General features: G+C 51.7%; 1 protein-coding gene across 1 annotated transcript in view; it reads right to left on the bottom strand.

Moving 5' to 3' along the window:
• Positions 1-21,255, bottom strand: part of LOC132453728 (rho GTPase-activating protein 7-like) — a 23,586-nt gene extending 2,331 nt beyond the window's left edge. The window contains exons 1-7 of the mRNA XM_060046673.1: positions 20,801-21,255; positions 12,939-13,010; positions 10,086-10,167; positions 7,634-7,697; positions 4,097-5,271; positions 3,421-4,050; positions 2,169-2,348 (exon numbers count right to left, since the gene is read on the bottom strand). Coding sequence (XP_059902656.1) covers positions 2,169-2,348; positions 3,421-4,050; positions 4,097-5,271; positions 7,634-7,697; positions 10,086-10,167; positions 12,939-13,010; positions 20,801-20,924 — 2,327 coding nt within the window. The 5' untranslated portion in view covers positions 20,925-21,255. The remainder of the gene's footprint in view (positions 1-2,168; positions 2,349-3,420; positions 4,051-4,096; positions 5,272-7,633; positions 7,698-10,085; positions 10,168-12,938; positions 13,011-20,800) is intronic.
• Between the last annotated feature and the right edge of the window lie 1,245 nt (positions 21,256-22,500).

The raw sequence follows: 22,500 nt of genomic DNA, 5'->3' as shown, positions 1-22,500 counted from the left end.
CGTGTGTGTGCGCGTGTGTGTGTGTGTGTGTGTGTGTGTGTGTGTGTGTGTCTGTGTGTGTGGGCCTGAGGTGTGCGTGAGGTATGGGCGTTGGCGACAGCGGTGTGCCTGCGTACAGGCGTCTGTCAGGCGGTGTTGTCACACGGCTCCACAGCCCCCCGTGCTGAAGGAGGCTGCCCTGTTACGCTCCCAGCCTGGAATCCTGACTATGCGCCGCCGCCAGGAGCAAACAAGAGGCTTCTCTGTGTCCCAGAGAGCCGCTCCGCAGGCCTCGGGCTCCGTCATAAGACGCTCATAACTCCCCCGGGAGCGTCAAGGGAGATATAATGCCGTTTCTGTTTGGTGGCGGCGGGTGGCGGCGGTATGGGCCGGGGTGGGGTTGGAGGAGTCAGAGGGGGCTGGTGTTGGAGGGGGAGCGCTGGTGGAGATGGGGTTGGAGGGCTGTGATGTTGGGCTGGAGGAGGGGTGGAGCTGGTGCTGGGGGTAATGTGAGCGGGTGGAGATACATATTGGGAGCGATAGTGTTGCTGGCGGTGGTGTTCGGGACTCTGATTGAACACACGAAGGCAACTGTGACTCTCTGTTCTAAATGTTTAATGAATTTACTTGACATGAAAACGAAAAGAGAAAAACACGGAAGAGATTGAAGCCACAACGACGGCGCGGAATTGTTAACGGGGGGTCGGCGGGCAGGGTTTCAGCGTTGACAGGTCCGTCAAGTGGGGGGGGGGAGGGATATGGGACAGAGCCAGAAGGACGAGGAACAAAGGAAAAAGAGAAACGAAAACAAGGATTGGAAGAGGAGTGTGAGTGAGGGGGGGGACCCTGGGGGGGTCAAGCTAACATACAATCACTTAAGGAAAGGTGACACTGGATATGTGAGACTTGTCACGCGAGGGTAGACCAGCCGACAGGCAGTGTCAAATAATTACAGCTCAAAGACCATACTCAAGTGACTGTCGGCAGGTCGCAAACGCGGTCGTAACTGTCGCCGCCATCTTTAATAATCACGCGTAAACGCTGGAAAATGCTCTCATGAGATAGTTGTGGCAACAGGCAACTGTGTCGTGTCTTTTTGCACGCCGGCTCTTCTGTTGGGCGAACAGCCGGTGTTGTTATGAGCGTGCCTAAACTACGACAGATGTCCCAGATGGCCGTGTTTCACAGTTGGGAAAAATAAATTGTGTTTAGTGTAACCAGGCTTAAGGGTTACACGAGAGAGCGAGAGAGAGAGAGAGAGAGAGAGAGAGAGAGAGAGAGAGAGAGCGCGAGAGAGAGCGCGCGCTAGAGAGAGAGAGAGAGAGAGAGAGAGAGAGAGAGAGAGAGAGAGAGAGAGAGAGAGCGCGCGCGCGCGCGCGAGAGAGAGAGAGAGAGAGAGAGAGAGAGAGAGAGAGAGAGAGAGAGAGAGAGAGAGGGAGCGAGAGAGAGCGAGACGGAGGGAGGGAGTGAAAGAGAGAGGGGTAGAGGGAAAGAGAGAGAGAGATTCAGAGAGACAGACAAAGAAGGTCTGGGTACTTAAGGGGCAATTGGGAAGGTGAGATGATGTCCGGTGTTTTTAAGGTGAGCGTTAAAATGGCGGCTGGTCATGGGATAATTGCTGGGAGCGGCGAGTCGGAGCCCCGAGCTGTCATTCCAACGCTGTGCGTGCCGTCCGCTCTGATTGCCCCCGTGGAGGAAGAAACACAAAAAAAAAAACACGACATACAACCCAGCCCGGCAATTACCATCCCTGGGAAAAGAATGTGTAACTCAAGTCTCCCCGCCAGCCGCCAGCACCAGGCTGTGCTGGGACGCAGATGGACGGGAGTGAGGTGGCTCCATGGGAGCAAGGGGCAGAGGGGGGGGGCTTATAGAAAAAAATGATGGATTTGGGGGTGTTAAGGGAGGGAGAGCGACAGCTGAACGAAACGGAATCCGTTCGGAGGTGTGATGAGCCACATGTAAGCAGCATGTTTTAGAGCATGTGTGTGCGGCTGTCTCTCTCACACACTCACACACACATAAACACACACACACACACACACACACACACACACACACACACACACACACACACACACACACACACACACACACACACACACACACACACACACACACACACACACACACACACACACACACAGTCTCGGAACCAAGGCTGCTGTCTTGGGTGTGTGGGCACTTACCAGCTGAAGCCGTGCTTGTTGGTGGGCGTGTGTCTCTCCAGCAGCGCGGTGAGCTTCAGCAGGGACAGCTTCTGCAGCAGGTTCATCTGCAGCACCGACTGGCAGCCGATCTGGAGCTGGGCCGACGCCTGGCTGGGCCGGTGGGAGCTCTGGAAGCTAGGCCAGCGCAGCTTCTGAGGCCTGGGGGCAGGGTGGGGGAGAGGTGAAGGAGGAGGAGGTGGGGGAGAGGTGGAGAGAAGAGGAGGAGAGATGGGAGAGGGAGAAGAGATGGAGGATGAGGAGTAGGAGGAGATGGAGGTTGAGATGGAGGAGATAAGGAGATGAACATGGGGAGATGGAGAAGAGGAGATGGAGCAGAGATGGAGGAGATAGAAGGGGAAATCAAAAGAGGGAATGGATGAAATGTTAATTCTGGAGAATCAAAAGGGTGCATTCTGACTTTCCGTCGTCCTTACACTTTATTATTAAATTCCTAGTTCATGAGCCAAGCCTTTTCTACATAAATTGTTAAAGACCCAAGGACATATCAACAACTTCAACATCTTTCAACTGCAGGAGCCTAATTGTTTTGTTTTTATGTTGATGGTTGATTTATGCACAGATCAATTAACAGGCGGCCCTCATAATTAGAACCCTTAATTAGAAGCTTCCCGAAATGCACTTCAGACCCCGGGCCGCTGCTTAACTGAACAACCATGGAATCGCCATGGAAACCGAGAAACATCCCGGAGGTTACGTAAGGAAAGACGTCCCCAAGCGTCCCCTGATATATCCTTCCAAGAGAAAATTCCTCGCTTTGTTTTTTAACATCAGTAATTCTTGCCCTCCTTTTGCCTTTGGGCATTCATCTTGTCATTCTGTCTCTCGCTCCCTCGAAGGTGGCTTTGTTTCCGGGACTATTCATGGCACGGAGGGAGCACTTGGCAGAACAGTTGTTGTTGGGCCAGAGGAAAACTTTTCAGTCGCCTGTTCAGCATGCATTCCCAAAACGTCCGTATCCGCGTTTTATCCGCGCCTCGTCACTAAGCGAGGCTGCGACGTTGAACCCTTTCCAACACTGTTTCCTGGAACAGTCCTTATCCGTTAAGACATCAAGATCCCAACGCCCTACAATAAATGGATCGAAGGCCTTGCTGTCCTTTGTTGATATACATCTTTGCATGAATATTTGCTAGACTCATACCAACCCTCCCCTGCACATGAGCACACCACAAAATGCACAACCACGGGGCTGGCGGTCTGGTCCACCCACCTGTTGGTGCGTGTGAGCGACGCCCCCACGCCCGAGTCCCTCCGCTCCCGCATCCCCTCCTCGCCCTCCCCCAGGGGGTTCCCGGTGCTGTCCTGGTCGCTGCCTTGCTCCTCCAGCCGGTTCTGCAGTGGGGAGGACGGGCACGGCGACGCCGAGTCCAGCGCAGAGTCCGAGTCTCCCTCCTCCTCGTCCTCCTCATCCTCCTCTTCGTCCTCCTCCTCTTCGTCCTCCTCCTCCTCCCCCCCGGCGACGGCGTCGGACCAGGCGTTGACGAAGCGCTGCATGCCGCTGACGCGCTGCAGCACCTCGTCCAGCTTGCGTCCGTCCGCCGCCGCCGCCTCCTCCTCCTCGTCCCGGCGGGGGGGCACGTTGTCGTAGAAGCTCAGTCGGCCGCCAGAGCCCGCCGAGCCCGCCGAGCCGTGGCGTTGCCGCCGGCGACTGGGGCGGCCGCCCCGCAGCACCACCGGGTTGGCGTTGCTGTCCTCGTTGTTGTTGTTGTTGCAGCTGCCGTCCTGCAGGGCCCGGGGGAACGTCCCGGGCTTGTGGCCCTCGGGGAGGAAGAAGAAGATGACGCGCTCCCGCTCCTCCTCCTCCTCCTCCTCCTCCACGGCCGGCGGCTGGCTGGCGATGCTGTCACCGCGGTTGTTCCTGCGGTTCTGCTCGCTGACCCGGGGGCCGGAGCCGGCCGGGCCGGGGGCCGCCGCCGGGGCCACCGGGGCCGCCGGGGCCGACTGGGGGGGTCGGGGGCGTGGAGCCGGCGGTCCCGGCGGCGGCGGCAGCGGCGGCGGCGGCGGAGGTCTTGGACTGTTGCCGGAGGCTGAAGGGGTCGAAGCCCTCCAGGTACATCCCCCCGCGCTTGGTGGAGCCGGCCGCCGTGCTGTGGCTGCGCGCCCGTGTCACGGGGCTGGGCGTGCTGACGGTGCTGCCGCTGCTGGCCTCCGATTGGCTGCTGCCCGTGCTGCCCGTGCTGCCGTTGCTGTTCTGCGTGGAGTAGGGCACGCCGCGGTTGCGGTTGAGCGTCATGGTCTGCGCCGGGTTGCGGTGGTTGAGGTTGGCGATGTCCACGCAGTTCATGTGGGCCAGCTTCTCGTCGTCCAGCCCCTGCCGCGCCACGGGCCCGCTGATGTCCAGCTTGCCGCCACTCGGCTTCTTCTTCCTCTTGGAGGAGGAGGAGGAGGAGGAGGAAGAGGCCGAGCGCAGGCGCAGGCTCTCCATCCTCTTGAGGAAGCTCTTGGCTCGGGAGCGCGTGCTCTTACCGCCTCCTCCTCCTCCCCCCCCCAGGCCGTCGTCCTCGGCCCCGCCCCCCGCCCGGTCCAGGCTGCCCAGGCGGCCCGTCCCGCCGCGCATGTCGAAGGTGAACTGTCCCGTCGGCTCCAGCGGGGACGGCGGCGGCCCCCCGTCCGAGGTGGAGTCCTCGTTGGCGAAGCCCGAGCCGCCGGTGCCGGACGAGGAGCACATGCTCGCCACCGAGCTGGCGCGCGTGGCGCCCGCCGCCGGCGACGCCCGCGCCGGGCCGGCCGATCCGGCGCGGCTCTTGTCGCCGCCGCCCGCCCTGCCGGCACCGCCGCTCACGCTGCCGCCGCTGTGGATGGAGCCCCCCTCGGGCTGCTCGCTGAGGTCCGTCAGCACGCTCTCCGAGCTGTGGCCCTCCCGCAGGGTCGGCGGCGTGGTGGCGGCGGCGGCGGCGGAGGTGGAGCAGCTCTGGTCGTGGGGCTGGGAGGAGAACTCCAGGCCGGTGAGGGAGGAGAAGACCTCCAGCTCCTGGTCCAGGCGGGACCAGCGCTTGCTGTCCCGCTGGAAGGTCCAGCGACCGCTGATGGCGCAGGGCTCGTCCTCATCTGAGTCCTCGCTCTGGGGGGAGAGAGGAAGGGGGGGGGGGGAGAGGTTTAGTGGATTCTTGGGCCAATGCTTGGGGCTGCTTTCAAACCAAAGTGGGCCGATCAACACTTATTTGGACGCTCTACAATCAAAGTAACCGTTGGATAGGTTCAGTTTAGAGTGGCGAGTTGTTAACCTCTCTCGAACACACACACACGCACACACGCACACACACACACACACACACACACACACACACACACACACACACACACACACACACACACACACACACACACACACACACACCCACACACACACACACACACACACACACACACACACACACACACACACACACACACACACACACACACACACACACACACACACAGCCCAGTTAATCTGTGTTCAGCTGAGTCCAGGACGTTCTGCCATGACCCCCAGAGTTCACCCTGCAGCCGGCCAGGCTAGGGTCAGCCCCCTCCCCTGACAAACACACGCACACACACACACACACACACACACACACACACACACACACACACACACACACACACACACACACACACACACACACACACACACACGCATACACACGGTTCAGGGCACAGAGCACGGGAACTCAAGAGACCTAAGAGGTGAGTTCCTCACGGTTAGAGGTGGCGACCAAAGTCCATAAAACCAAACCAAAGACAACACTTTAACGAGGCCCTTCGCCCGCTCCCCTCCTCTTTGATGTGCCGGTCTTCGGTCTTCTGAGGGGGCTGTCTGCAGGACTCTCGTCTAAAAGTGAAATACCCTGAGCCACGGTGCCGTGGTTTAGTGGCTTAAACAAACAGCCCTTCTGCAGTGTAAGGGGGGAGGGGGGGGGTCGTAATCCAGGCATTAAAAGACGAGGGAGAAAACGCTGTGTCTGGGAGAAATCTTTAAGACTGGTCGGTCGTAAAGGGGGGTGCGACAGAATCGCGGCCTATTTAGACGTATGTTCACTTGACAAGAGGAGAAGTCACGCTCTGATATTCTCTATTGTAAGAACACGGCTTTGTATGCGTGGATACGGCCGGGGGAATTCGGTGTGCGACTCCGTTTCCAAAGTTGAAAAGTCTAACCATTCGTGTCATCTGTCCAGGATTCTTCGTTCTCCGAATGGGATTGATGACATCAATGGCCCAACATTGTGCAAGGTCTTGTGTAAGCCGAAGTGATGTTGCAGATCGGTGATGTTTTTCCCCAACATGTGAATGAAGCAGCACTCTCTTGTCTTAGAAAATAGCTAAGCGCGACGGATCTGCCCTTGAGGTACATCAGCCGTCTTTTAATGTCTTCTCAACAAACCACAGCCTTATAATTACTTATCGAGAATCTGTGGTTTCTTTGATTCAATAAAAAGGGGAAATAATAACGAGCCCTACCACACACATTGAAAAAAGGTTTATGGGGACGCGGGAAAGGCTCTGTGCATTTCCTTTTATGGAAGGCCAAAAGGTATGAGGAAGTATTTGAGGAGTAGAGCAAGGTAAGTGGCGGGAGGTCCTTAGTGAACGCAGACCCCTTCATTTGAACCTGAAAGCGATCCGACCCCGCCCGGGGTCCCGTCACCACAAAGCCGTCGATGGGGAATACAGCACCGTCGAGATGAGAGGAAACTGCTCTACCCTGTGGCCCTTAGTCAGGTTTGGCACTCAGATATACAAGGTGGGGGAAGAGGGACGCTTTGGGTGGGTTGTGTGTGTGTTCTAATGTGTAATGAACATTATGCCTAAACAACCCACTTACTTATTTTATGCGTGTGCCTACGTGTGTGTTTGTGTGTGTTTGTGTGTTTTTTTGTGTGTGTGTGTGTGTGTGTGTGTGTGTGTGTGTGTGTGTGTGTGTGTGTGTGTGTGTGTGTGTGTGTGTTGTGTGTGTGTGTGTGTGTGTGTGTGTGTGTGTGTGTGTGTGTGTGTGTGTGTGTGTGTGTGTATGCTCTTTCGTTTTAGGACAATATACGTACTTTAACATCTTCGCTTTTTTATTCAATGTGTGTGCCTACATTTGTGTTTGTGTGTGTGTGTTTGTGTGCTCTTACGTTTTATGAGCAATATGCCTGAACAACCTCACGTTGTTATTAGATGTGTGTGCCTACGTGTGTGTTTGCACTATGTGGGTGTATTTGTGTGAGTATGAATGTTTGTTTTGGTGGTTCTTGCAACAGCTCCAATGAAAATTGAGGCATAGAGTGCGATTTAAAGCCCAAATCACTGTTAAACATTAAATTGGTACAAAGTAGACAAATTCATTTAAAATATAAGTACATGGCAGTGAAAATGTATGCGTGTGAGTGTTTGAGTATGTGTGTGTGTGTGTGGGTGTGTGTGTGTGTGTGGGTGTTGGCTTGCGCAAGGCCACTTACTCTCTTTCTCTGTGGCGTTATCTCTAGTCTCATGAGAGCACATTTGTTGAGGGTATTCAGCCTCCTGTGAACACAAACACACACACACACACACACACACACACAAGTTAAAAACAAGCCTTTCGACAATCACATATTTCAACCGGAGACCTTTTTAACCCCTACCACAGCTAACATAAGAGCGACAGGAAACAGGAAGGAGGGAAGGAGGAAAGAGGTGACAGAGAGAAAGAAAGAATAGAGGCTCGGAAGGAGAAGAGAGGGGAGAGAAAAGAGGTAGTAATGAGCTGGTGAGTGAAGGAGCCCAAACATAAGACGGAAAGACAGAGAGAGAAACACACACACAAAGAGAGAGAGAGAGAGAGAGAGAGAGAGAGAGAGAGAGAGAGAGAGAGAGAGAGAGAGAGAGAGAGAGGGAGAGAGAGGTGGAGAGGGAGAAGAAGAGGGAGGGAGGGTGGAGGAGCAATGAAGGGTCACACTGCGTCTCACAAGAATAACCAGTGGGGAACATGTGGGAGGATTGGGACTTAAAACATGACTTGAGGGATAAGAGAGAGCAAGAGAGGGAGGAGGAAAAGGAACAACAAAGTAGAATTAGGAAGAGAAGAGGTAAACCGAGAGAGAGAGAAAGTGAGAGAGAAAGGGGAGAAATAAAAGGCACCAGAAGAGGCAAGCAGAAGTAGAGAGAGAGAGAGAGAGAGAGGGAGAGGGAGAGGGAAAAGGAAGAGTGGTGGACTGGGGCAAAGAGAACTGCTGGGGGAGCAGCTTACCCCCCCCCCCCCCCCCCCCCCCTCTCCTCCTCCAGCCACCTGGCGGGGAGGGGCGCTGGGCGGAGATGGGGGGGGGGGGTTCTCCCTCTGGAGGGCAGATCGTGTGACAACAATGGGGGGGGGGGGCGGGGGGAGGCATGGAAGGATGGAAGAGGGAACTTGTGCTGTGGAGGGAGGGGATGGGGTGGGGGGGGGGGGGGGGGGGGGTCTGGCTTGGCAGGAGACGAGACGGGGTGGTGGGATGATGTCTTCCAGATGTGCGAAGGGGGAGACCCCTGCTGTGGTCTACAGCTGGAGCCTGATAAAGGAGCCCAGTCCATTAAATAGTCATTACAGACTGGGTGCTTGGAGCCTGGGCCATAGGCCACAACACACAAACGGACCCAGGGACCACTCGTGGCTTACCCCTCCCCCCCCACCCCCCCCTCCCCTCACACACGCCCCACCAATATCAATAGGGGTTTTCGCGTTTTGGCAGTTGATGTGTAACTTTACAATGTGCCGAACACAACTCATCCCTTTCGATTTGGTTGGAAATGTGATTTTCATCAGGACTGCATTAAATGTATACTGCTGAATCAAACCCGGGTGGAGTTTCTATGGTAGGTTATGATGTGTTTATATCCCTTTACCCTCCAGAGGCTGAGCTGTTACTGGGATTTGACTGACTATTGTTCACATTTATAGTTTTAGTGGTAATACTGATTCATAAATATATATTTATTTATATGTGTGTGTTGTTATCACATAATGAAGCACAGCCAAGAAACCAATTGAAATCCTTTTCCGTTTGTCACTAAAATAGTGCTTGACTGGACCTCTGAGCGATTGATCGGCACGAGAAGAGGGGAGTTTTCAGAGCCTTCAGAGGTATTCCACCCATATCGACTCCCAAACCACAGCAACATGAGTCGTTGCATGAGACTGTGTGTGTGTGAGAGAGATAGTGTGTGTACATTCTTGTGTGTAAATGTGAGATTCTGTGTTTTTATGCCCGTGTCTGGGTGTTTTGAGAGCGTGCGTGTGTGAGTGTGTCTGTGTGTGTAAATGTGAGATTCTGTGTTTTTATCTAAGTGTCTGAGTGTTTTTGAAGTTGCATGTGTGTGTGTGTGTGTGTGTGTGTGTGTGTGTGTGAGTGTGTGTTTTTGTCTTTGTGTGTAAATATGAGATTCTGTGTCTGTATGCGAGTTGTGTGGGTGTTTTTTACAACATATGTGTGTTTATGTGTGTGAGAGTGTGTGTGTCTGTATAAATGTGAGATTGTTTGGTGTGTCTGTGTGTGTGTGTGTAAAAAGGCTCAGATGGATCTGAGCCTCTTATCTTCTTCCTCTTTCATTGGATCAGAAACCTCGATCACGCCCCACTTTGAAGCTCAGCCAGCATGAGTCATTTGAGGGAAAATCAGGCGATAACGGAAAAGGAAACTAAGAGAGAAGAAATATAAGGTGAAAAGAACAACCCATACAGGAGAGCCAGAGAGAGAGAGAGAGAGCCAGAGAGAGAGAGAGAGAGAGAGAGAGAGAGAGAGAGAGAGAGAGAGAGAGAGAGAGAGAGAGAGAGAGAGAGAGAGAGGGAGATAAAGAAATAGAGATGGAAACAAAGAGGCGGAGACAGTGGGAGAAAAAGACAGAGAGAGATAGAGAGAGGGAGAGGAGAGAGGGAGGTTTTGTTCGGAGGCTCACCTGCAGAGCGCCTCGATGGCGTCTCGGTCCAGGAAGTCGTGATCTCTGGTGACGGAGGAGATGTCGATCGGGAACTGGGCGTCTGGACCAATAACGTGGTAGAGACACAGAACAGACAGGGAAAGAGAGAGAGAGAGAGAGAGAGAGAGAGAGAGAGAGAGAGAGAGAGAGAGAGAGAGAGAGAGAGAGAGAGAGAGAGAGAGGGACAGACAGACAGACAGACAGACAGACAGACAGACAGACAGACAGACAGACAGACAGACAGACAGACAGACAGACAACGCAAGATTAACAAGATCATATTCCTACCACTGATAAGATCCCTGTGCTTAGATATAGCTTAAGATACCCTCCCCCCCCCCACTCACCAACCTCCCCCTCCCTCTCAGCCTCCCCCACCCTCCTCTCAATATGAATGGGGTCCTCCACCCTTCCCCCCCTGCCCCCACCCAGCCGGGCTGCACAGCTCGGAGAGGAAGTAGCGTCTTAGCAGGCCAAACAAACACAGCTGCAGCTTGCTTTTAGACCTCTGCGGAGGGGTGGAGAAGGTGAGGGGGGGAGGAGGTGAGGGGGGGAGGAGGTGAGGGGGGGAGGAGGTGAGGGGTGGGGTGGGGTGAAGTGGGGTAAGGGTTAGATGGGGGCGAGGGGGGCGTCGATGGAGGAATGGCACTAAACACTCAGGCCTTCCAAACTCTTGATATCATCGCCACTACGCCACTGCCACGGTCGTGCGTGGTAGTTCTTACATTTCTACAAACTTAAATTATAATCAGCAATATTTCTTCAACTGTTACAGTATAAGCACTTCTTAACAAGGTACATTCTAATATATTCGAAACAAATTCAAGTTGCTTGGGGAAAAAAACATCTGCCATTGACTTAATAATACCAAGTAGTCAACTGCATTGTGTGTTTACAGTGAGTAATGCAGCTCTTCCACAGGGAATGTTACCATTCCTACTGCTTAACGGCAGGAATGAGCGGTTCTATCGCCAGGATCTGTGATCTCTAGGTGAACGCAGGTGGCGTGCCCAACGCTTTGAGTCTCACACGGTGACGAGTCAACCGCGTTCTGATAGCCACTGGCCTCGGTGGTGCGTCGGCAGCGATAAGACCCTGACCACCCACCCGTCAGAGGGGAGACACGCACCTCGGCAGTACTGTACTGAGTGACCCGCGGGGCTATCTTTGTGAGCTTATCCTCCCTGAACCTGACCACACAACAGACACAGGGGGTGTGGGTGGGGGGCGGGGGGAATAAATTGTCTTTTGGATACAAGGGAAGAAAAGGGGAGAGAGAAAAAACTTCACGATGAGTCTGTGTTCAAATTCCATAGCTGGCTGTGACTAAGCTGGCAGCAGATCTGGATAAATGGGGGTTTCAGAGTGTGTTTGAATGTGAGTGTGTGATATGCTGTCTTAGCTTTATCCCCCCCGTCTAAGGGAAAAAAGAAAGGAAGGAATAGAAACGCTGAAGACCTAACTCTGGCACAGCCAGCTAGGTTCTCTGGGAATAGAACCAGCAACATTTAGAGGGCTGGCTGCCCGTGGTTCCCGATCAGACAAAGGGCATTTTGCAACCTGAAAATATGCAGTGCGCAGCTCACTGCCTTTTTCTTTAAGTTTCTGCCTACAAAAAAAAAAAAAGAGCAGCTTGCTAGGTCTTTTATCACAAGGGGCTCAGCAAGGCAAAAGCGGTGAGGAAAAAACACTGCACTGTCATTGGAAACACTTTAAAAAGCCGCCCGAGGCTACTAAAACTCAGTGTCTGATGGGGGCCCGTGGTTGTATAAATACTGTGCATATTGCACTATAGAGGGGCCAGTCACTCTCTAGTCTAAGGTATGGTTAACTGCGTTCGGTCAATGTTCATTTGAAAGTAGAGGAAGAGGTGGAGCATTGTCCCTGTACAGATTCTGGCTGTGGGTTTTACTTTAAAACTAGTAAGTTCTTGTTTGGTGTGAGTGTTTATCTAGTGTGAGCTGTGGTCAGGATTATGAAGAGGGATTTAGTTGTTTATCTACCTGCTCGGTGAAGTAATGCATTGATGCCAAGTGTCAACTCCTACCTTACTCCTCAGGAATGTTCTGGAGTGTGTGTGTGTGTGTGTGTGTGTGTGTGTGTGTGTGTGTGTGTGTGTGTGTGTTTGTTTGTCTGTGTATCTCAAGGTTTTGAAAATTATTTTACAGAACAATTCTCAACAATTAGCTTAAAAAACATATATTTATCCCGTCTGAAGGAACTATAATGAAATACATGATAACTATCACTATCATGTATTTCTTTGGCTACTGGTGACTGTAAAGCAGTCCATGTGTTTAATTTGGAAACCTTTGCAACGACACAGCAACATAAACAATCCACTGTATTAACACCTCCATGAGAACCAAACGCCGTGACTCTGGGATAATTTCTCACCGTGTTAGATTATAAGTAATGCTTGTTCAAACGTGCTACAGTGTTAGATTAAATAAAATGCATACCAAGGGAAAATTATAATCTCCAGGAAAAGCAGGACCCCATGCATTGAAATAAGAGGGCAGATAAAACGACATTTATATCTAATTCTTCAACAGAGAAGAATCACTTCAACGTCCCTAGTGCTTCATGGAATGAAGGGGCTCTGATAGAAGTCTGATGGGAGCATGGTCGGTAAAGGGTCTCATAGGAGCATGAGGGGGGTTCTGTATGGAGTCTGATGAGAGTATGATGGGGGGGGGGTCTCATAGGAGTATGATGGGGGGTCTTAATGGAGCCTGACGTGAGTATGATGGCGGAGATCCAATAGGAGAATCATTGGGGCTCTGATAGGAGTCTTATGTTGGTGGTTGTGATCACGTTGGGGGTCCATACCTTCATAGAGCTGTGCGTACTGGGGGAACCCTGCAGCCCTCAGCCAGGTGCACGCCTCCTTGGCTTCTATCTCTGCAGATACGGGAGACAGACAGAGAGGGGGGTGAGGCCATGTGGGACACAAGAGTTTATCACTTCATCAGGACATCTGTCGGGCCGGTGGGAGGGAAAGAGAGTGAAATACATCCCAACATAACCTCAAACATCTTGAAAATAGATATACACAGCTACTATAAATCTGAAAGTAGATCAAACATATGATCAAGTCTAACAGCAAAAGATGTACACCAGACAATTGATTTGCTTTCCAGACATGAACCCTTTCCCCTTTTTTAGCCATCTCTCTCGCCCCTCAAATGATGCACACGACACACACACACACACACACACACACACACACACACACACACACACACACACACACACACACACGCACACACACACACACACACACACACACACACACACACACACACACACACACACACACACACACACACACACACACACACACACACACACACACGCACACACACACACACAGGCACACACACACGGCCCAGTAAAGCTCAGATTCAAAAGCACCCTTTACGCAATTTGTGAAAACAGGCACCCCAGCACACACACAAACACAAACACAAACACATACACACAAACACTTCTTTAACACACACGCAGAAACACTTATTTAACACACACACACACCCTTCTTTTACACACACACATGACTGTCCGGACACTGAGAAGTGTCCAGCATCTCATTTACAGTGTGTTGACAATATTGTCAAGGGCTGACTGACAGCCCCCTCCCTCCTTGGCAGGGGGTGTGACATTTGGGCTTGTTCTGCTAAGTACCCCAGAGTGGAGGCTAGGGTTTACTGTGTGTGTGTGTGTGTATTGGAGTGGGGGTCCTCCCTATTATCTGCAGAAGCTCTTTAGATCGTATATGCCAAATGGCAGCCGATGATGGTCTCTTCTGATTGGCTAATGCTCCACAGGACACAAGTTTGGACAACCAAGACGGCAGACGTGGACTCCCACCCCCCCCCCCCCCCCCCCCCCCCCCCCCCCTCCATCACCGGCTTCTGATCCCGAAGGAGTGTGTGACTTTACGGTGGGAGAACATCAAGTATGGTACTAGCTCCATATTGAGAATGAACTGCTGCTACGGAAGCTACGTAGTTCTAGACATCCTTAAAGACCCTGTTTACAGAAGGTGTGAACAGTGTAAGTGCAAACGTTGCAGACAAACTCAAGTTTACACAAGTTGACCTCAAATACTGTGGTTGAATCCTGGGTGCAATCTTTGCTATCGCCGATTACCACGTGTTTATATCCCTTTTCCCTTCGAGTGGGAGAGTCTGCGACTGAGTGTGATTTCACTAATTATTGGTTAAGGGATGCAGATGGTTAGCTCCCTCCTTAGTACAACAAGAGAGAGATAGAAAGGGAGAGAGAGAGAGAGAGAGAGAGAGAGAGAGAGAGAGAAAGGTTCCACCTCATTTCAGAGCTAAATGGAATGGCTCCCATTTCTAACTTTGGACACACGAAAGCAGAAAAAAAAGCAGCGTGTAGTGACCACAGAAGGAGGACCACAAGTTGATTTGTTTGGTTTGAACACAAGACAGACAGAAAGAGAGGAAGAAGGAACGATAAAGAGACAGCAAGACAAGGAAACGATAGAAAAAGAGCGAAGAAATAATAAGACGGATAGGAGAAGGACAGATGGCGGATAAAATGCTAAACCTTGACGATGAAGCGACCAGGTAACGGACTCTCAGCGAGGGAGAGACACGGAGAGAGGCAAGAAGAAACGAACCAGGCGGCGGCCCTTAGAGGGTGCCCAGAGTCTGAGCTTGAAGCGTACACAAGCATTTACATACCAACAACAAGCCCAGACGGCAGACACAGCTCTGGCAACAAGGTGTGACGCGAGCAAGACACAGTTCTCCCTCCCCAGCGCGCCAGGAATTCCTCGAGCCAGCCCGGTGACACCAGCATGTAAACGGGTGTCAAACAGCATTAACAGACATTTTTTACAGCTCATTTGTGTTACAATAGAGGCCAGCTTCTCTCTCTCTCTCTCTCTTGACTGGCTGAGATCCCCTAGGTTTTCTGCGGTGGTGTTTGCTGGGGCCAGTACCGGTGTCTCCAGAGTAAATTGTGAATGAACGAACACCTAACATTCTTAGGGGCCGGCATGTCGCATGGGGGTTGTGGGATGCGTACGCATGCATGTGTGCGTGTGTGTGTGTGTGTGTGTGTGTGTGTGTGTGTGGTGTGTGTGTGTGTGTGTGTGTGTGTGTGTGTGTGTGTGTGTGTGTGTGTGTGTGTGTGTGTGTGTGTGTGTGCGTGCGTGTGTGTGTGTTTGCAAAGGCCAAACTCATGCTTAAGCGCAAACCAATAAGGAGACATTTGAACGATTGTAATGAATATCAAAGACAAGCCAACATGGACCTCCCTGCCACCCAACACATCTCAAAGACGAGCTCTGGGGTCTGCTACGGTTTAAAGCCAGGATTAGTTGGAGAAGTGGTCCAGTTCAGCTACTACCTATTTCTTAAAACTTATGTTACCCTGTGACAGCTATGAGAATTACTTATGGCTGGTGACCCCGAATATTGTATGAAAGTATGATAATATAATACTAAATAATAGTCATTAAATATATATTCTAAGGTGATGCGAGTTCTCTACTCATACTACACACTCAAAATATGTCTTTTGTTTGCCTGCAGGAAGCGGACAGGGGCATCTGGCACAAACAACCTAACAATAGAACGACAAGCTTACACACACACACACACACCGTTGCATTCTTATGGTGAGACAGAAAAGAGTCTGAATTAAATAAGATAAAATAATTGAACATAGACCATTTCACTTCGTCGCCCTGATGCTCGCCCTCACCATTCTGGGTTTTAAAGGGTGTGCATCCTTTATATTCTGCACTTTCACACCATTCCACCCCATATTCCTCATCCCTAGCCAGGCAACGACCTCACTTCCTCTTCCTGCTTCCCTCACAGGAAGAGACAACCTCCCTCTCTGAGACCACCCGGCCCCTGAAGAAGCCCCACCCTGGCTTGTCTTGGGGCCCGGAGAATCGGCGGGGAGCCGGCCAAGGCAAACAACGTCTCCGGCGATTGTGTGTACCTAGCTAACGTCGTCGTAGCGGCAGGACACAATGAGACTCACCGCAATATTGAAGCACTTGTCAGTTGGCTAGGCCGGCTTTTTCTCCCCCCCCCCCCCCGCCTTCTGTTGGCTAGCGATTAAAGAAGGAGGGACGTTGAGTAACATCAGTTCCTCCTCTGGTCCGAGGTCGTGGTGTGTCACACTGACATGCTGTTCCTTGCGGGCAGTTCTTTTGAAAACGCCGGCTTATGCTATGCCGCCACACATTCCTCCCGTACATCTGGTTATCTTGTAATTAGGTGCCTCACTGTTTGGAGCACAAACCGATGCTCCAACGTCCTCAAAAAGATCTTCAGCTGAACCAGAAATAACAGAAAAGACTGCCCTGTGCTCTCTCTCTCTCTCTCTCTGCTGTTTTATCCCCAACAGTGGGAGGTTGACCCAGCATGGACATTCCAGCAGCATCTGTGCTCACACACACACACACACACACATGCACACACACACACACACACACACACACACACACACACACACACACACACACACACACACACACACACACACACACACACACACACTCACGCACACACACACACACACACACACACACACACACACACACACGCATGCACAAACACACACACACACACACACACACACATGCACACGCACACACACACACAGAAAATGCTTGTGTATGTATAAACACTGAACACTTTATCTTTAACCTATCTTTATCTTTCTATCCCTTTCTCCGAATTAACTGATGTTTAATATTGCTGAAGAGACAAAACTACAGAGAGACAAAACTACATTTCTCTGTTCATACACACACAACTCAAGACAGATTCACATGAAATACCGACACATGCCCCATACAGGCACACACTCCATACAGAAACAAACATCACATACAGAAACACACATCCCATGCAGTCACACACTACATCCAGCCACACATATCACAATTCAGACACGCACGTGTGGCCCCCAGCAGCACAGTCGTTTGAACCGGAGGTCTCAGAAGCGCACGTGAAGGTGAAACTATAAAACGCCAGAGCGGCGACTCCAGTCCCATGACCGGCGGACCGAAACACATCCAGGTCCCCGGGTCTCTGTCTGCGAAACAACGTTTTATGGCTTCAACAGTTATCGAGGAAACAGTTCTCCTAAGATCTCAGGGGGGTTTCCAAACCGCTGCAACGACATTGTGGCATTATATTTGACTTGGCTGATATGAACAGACCGACGGGAAACCCTTGAGGTGGGTGCGAATGCGTGTGTGTGAGATTGTATGAGTGTGTTACCTGGTCCAGGCAGTGTTTGTGTGTGTACGTGTGTCCGAGGTCCAGGCATTGTGTTTGTGCAGGTGTGCATGTGGGTGGGTGTGCGTGCGTGTGAGCATGTATGTGTTCTGGTCCAGGCAATGTGTGTCTGTGTGTGTGTGTGTGTGTGTGTGTGTGTCTGTGTGTGCTCGATGTGTGTCAAGGCTGATTTTACAGCGGTGAAAGACAGCCGTATGGAGGGTAGAGAGAGGGAGCAGCACCGAGGGAGCGTAATCCTAATAGAGATCTCAGACGGATCACAAGGGGCGGGGGTTTATTTTGATGCAGCCAAAATTGAACTGCTTGCAGGGGGGGGGGATTGGGGGGGGGGGGGGGGGGTCGGGGTTGGACCTAATCCTAACCCCCTATGTCCACTGTTCAGATCTAAAATTACCCCCAAAAAAGCACCCTGTGGTCTTTCTCTCATCTCTCTCTCAGTTCAACTCTGCTCTCCCCATCTCCTCTCTCTCCCTCCTTCTCTCTTGATTTTTCTTCCCATCCTTCTTCTCAGTTCAACTCTGCTCCCTCCTTCTTCCTCCCCTCTTTTCTCTCACCCTCCCTCTACTCTCCGTTCAACTCCGCTCCCCCCTTCTCCCTCTTTCTCTCTATCCATCCCTCTACTCTAATTTAAACTCAGCTCCCCCCCTCGCTCGCTCTGTCTCTTTCTATCCCTCCTTCCCTCTCTTTCGCTCTCCTACTTCTTCCCTCTACTCTCAGTTCAACTCCACTCCCCCCTCGTCTGTCTCTCTCTCTCTCTCTCTCTCTCTCTCTCTCTCTCTCTCTCTCTCTCTCTCTCTCTCTCTCTCTCTCTCTCTCTCTCTCTCTCTCTCTCTCTCTCTCTTCCTGTGACAGGAAGTTCTCACAATCGGCGGCCAGAGTTCCCCTCCAGTGCGGCGGAGGCAGGTTGTGGTCTGGCCTGGGTCCCGGCGGCTCCCGGGTCCACGTGGGCGTCGTGGGTTGAGCCGGCTCCAGCAAACAAAGCAATCTGCCCCTCACCTCAAAGACTCTCTGCTCTGTACACGGCAGGCCGGAGGTCAGCCATCTCAATACAACTAATGAAGGCTTTGAAGTCCTCCGATTAGGGCCGACTCACCAACCAATCGGGTTCCCCCGTTATCAGGGTTTATCTTATCCGTATTTACCGGCGGGGCGGGGGGGGGGGGGGGAGGGGTCTGGGAGTGTAGGCTGTCAAACAGTGTAACAAGCCCCATCAGAAGGTTCTTATCACCTCCAGCGTGGCGCCCTCCGCGTCTCAAGGGCCAGACAGGTGAGAAGGAGAACTAAAGGCAGCTCCTGGGGCCGACGGCGGTCCGGACAAGAGAACCGCTAAGGTCGCGTCTAGACCTAGCATATCGTCGTCTCCGTGGCGACAGGGGATGGAGCGGAGGAGGCTGGTCGGAGTGAGTCCCACGGAGGAATGTCAACACGGCGTGGTTTGAGGGGGTGTCGGGTGGGGGGGGCTCATCTGTCCTTCCTCCGCGGTCTTCACGGAGGAGCAACGTGAGACGGTCGGGCCAGAACAACCAGAACACCGCCATCTGGCTGGTTGAAGGATCCAATCCCCCGAGGACCCACACAACACACACACACACATACACACAGGCTCACACAGACCAGGAGATTGTTGTAACGAAGCATGCAGTTCCATAGTACCACGCCACATACCCACCACCTGTCAGCTGACACACACATACACAGGCCGCCATGCAAGAGTGGCAGCATAGAAAAATAAAGAGATGGAAACTGAGAGGGAGAAAGAGGGACAGTGAGAAACAAGGAGAGACAGTGAGAAAGAGAAAAAGAAAAAGAAAAACGAGATAGAGAAATCAAGAGAGAGACAAAGAGAGATATAAAGAGAAAGAGAGACCAAGAGAGATGTAACGAAAGAAATAAAGAGAGAGAGGGAGACCAAGAGAGATATAAAGAGAGAGAGAGAGAGAGAGAGAGAGAGAGAGAGAGAGAGAGAGAGAGAGAGAGAGAGAGAGAGAGAGAGAGAGAGAGAGAGAGAGAGAGAGAAAGAGATAGAGAGAGAGAGAGACAGCTGGCCCAGATGGATCAACGCAGGGCTAACTCAAAAGGTCTCCCAGCTCCCCTGATGACAGATTTATGGTCTCTCAGAGCTCCACCACTCCTCAGATCAGGTGACCAGAACCACGGCCCTCTTCACCCCTACGGCCCTCCACCCTGACCCATCAGGAGGGGGTGGGGGAACCGGCCCTGGCCCCCGCAACCATCAAACCAACGATAGACAGTGACAATGATAACCCGGCTGCGTGCTGATCAACATCAAGTCAAAGTTGCGGCCAGGGGAAAAAAAGGATGGGTTGAGAGCACAAACACTGAGATACCTGGGTTTCTTCAGAGGACAGGGTGTGTGTGTGTGTGTGTGTGTGTGTGTGTGTGTGTGTGTGTGTGTGTGTGTGTGTGTGTGTGTGTGTGTGTGTGTGTGTGTGTGTGTGTGTGTGTGTGTGTGTGGTGTGTGTGTGCGTGTGTGTGACTGTGGATATAAATCCTTCAGATAAGGCCCCAGCATACATCCTGTTTGACAAAAGAAGCGCAGATGGATGCTGCAGCAAAGGCCAGACCCTCCAGCCAATGCATGGCAGGAAGACAGACAGGAAGTCGGTGTTATGGTCGGTTTACTTTTTTGAAAAGATAAATTAACGGTGGAAATAAAGTTTAAACCATAAGAAGCAATTGGTATATACAAGTCCCTGGTTATACTGCTGCTCGTTGGCCGAGCCAGCTGAATATGGGCTGGTCTTAAAGGACATTAAAGCAGGGGGTAACGTAGTCCCTCTAAAACCTACGGAGGCAGGTTTCCCTCGGGCAAACAGCCGAGGGTAAAGAAAATTGTCACCTTCGTCTCCAAAGTCGTCTTTAAAATAAGGCCGCATTGAGCACTCAACAGACGCTGCTCCTCTCAAAAGGTCCGGGCAAAAAGGCCATCGAGTCCCTCTGACTAAACGCAGCCTTTGAGAGCGCAGGAGCAGGCGTTGTAAAACATAAAACCGCAAACGCATAGGCAACGGTATTGCACTTAGTTGACCCACAGTTATAAATGTGCAATACATCCACCACATGGAGATGGGAGAAGAAAGCCAAACCAGGTTTTTTCCACTTATCCCCGTCCCCTGGGAGCAGTGTCCGCTCTCCACAGAGGGTTGTCTGACAGCCCGCAGCGATGCTGCGCTCACCAGATCTCCTTCAGATTGAGTTCGCTTAGCGACAGGATTCAGAAAAACTACCCTAAGATTTTAATAAACTCGACCTCATTAATAACCAACTTCAGCACTCCGATACGGACAGACGTGCTTAATGTATCCGTTAGTTGAATGTGCGTTACAATTATTTTTTTATGAATAGATATGATATTCAATTTGGGTTTCTACTTACGAGTAAGTATCATTTCGATGCCTGGGATCTCGAGCGGGTTAAGAATATACTCCCGTGTTGCGCTCTTGGATGCGACGGGTGTCCGCGGAGGGGCTAAGGAGTCACCTTTAGGAAGAGCCCACATGATAGATCCAGAGGACACGAAAACCACCGATTCAAACCGCGTTCGGCACCAGATACATCCGAGAGTTTGCGCGACGCGGTAAATCCATGTTTTTAACTCTTGTACGTGTTCGAGTGAGTCAGTAAGTGAGAGAAGTGTTCTCCCGACGGCTGCTGACACGTATCCTGCGAGTGTGTGAATGAGGCTCGGAGCTGGAATGTGAATGGAGCGTACTGGTGTGAATCAGGCTTTAGGAATGGCTCATTCAGCCGTGGCTCCACCTCCAGCTGGAGCAGCCCACCTGATACACACCCCACACATACATCCCCCCTCAGGATCTAGCGCCCTGGCCCGGGACATGTGGAATAAGGTGAATTAGTCGGTTCATATAACGCATTCGGTTCATAATAACGCATTCCAGATTAAAGCGTTATATGGCGCGGCTCTGATATGGTGAGAGCCGTCCAATGCGTAACCGTAACGCGTTGGACATGTGTGTGCCGGTTGCCTGTGAAAGTCCGTGCACATCGAAATGAATCAGATGTGGCTGTCATGATTGATTCATTGTGGAATTATCATAACATAAGTAATTTCCGTATACTGATGACAGCGATGTAGTCTTGCAATTAATGGCCAGCAACGATGTTCGGACTTACTACATAATAACAGGCATATATATATATATATATATATATATATATATATATAACAACAATACCACGGACATCAATTAATTAACAATTAGCTAACAAAAGTAGATGTAATTTGAAGTTAAAGACTGGGCTGTTGCCGCAGGGAGCAGCGGCTGTTCACGACGGCGACCAACTCAATTCAAACAATTCAATGGTCGGCATGCCATTTTAATCAGCCTACCTCTATTCCGTGTGTCCCCTGTGTCTCACCCGCAAACACACCTCTCCTCACCTCGGCTGATCAGAGAGGAGCCAGACGGTCGCTTCGAGTGGACGGAGATTCATCAAATGTCTCTTTAGTTGTCTATCTCCACTTCCCCCTGTGCGCACTCTGCGCGTCTAGACGCACGGACGTCGAACTGTTCAATCATTCCTCATCTCCTAAAAACATACTTCACTGCCCGTCTGCAGACATGTTTACTCTCGTCTGTGGTTTGAATGACTTCCAGAATTGAAAGTGATTCACAGCCGAAGTGCCGCCCCCCCCACCGGTTCCCTCGCAGGTCCCCCCCCTCCCGTCCCCGCCACCCCAGTTTGCATATCATTAGTTAAACAACGTGGCAACAACTTTGAGTCGCTCCTTTGTTACCAGAGATTAGCCTGAAAAGCGCAAGTGGGGCCGTGAAGAGAAAAGCAACAGTGACCACAGTGCAGCAGGTATGGTAATGCCCTGTTGCGAGCCGTGGCCCTGTGCACGGTGAGATACTGGTGGACAGGCGCGAACGGATTCCCCAGTGAAACATCGAGTTGGCCGTATTACTACACTATGCCGTTTGGGACGCCTATCCATACGCGTTACAACGGTTTGTCCACTGTTTGTTCAATGAGGCCATGAGCATTAATTCTTTGTCTTTGCACTGGTTCGACCAATCCAACTGGATGAGTGAAAAGGCAAACTAAAGCTA

This window comes from Gadus macrocephalus, chromosome 3, assembly GCF_031168955.1.
Source record: "Gadus macrocephalus chromosome 3, ASM3116895v1".
In the NCBI taxonomy this organism is placed as follows: Eukaryota; Metazoa; Chordata; class Actinopteri; order Gadiformes; family Gadidae; genus Gadus; species Gadus macrocephalus.
This window is presented reverse-complemented; position numbering and strand designations above follow the sequence as displayed.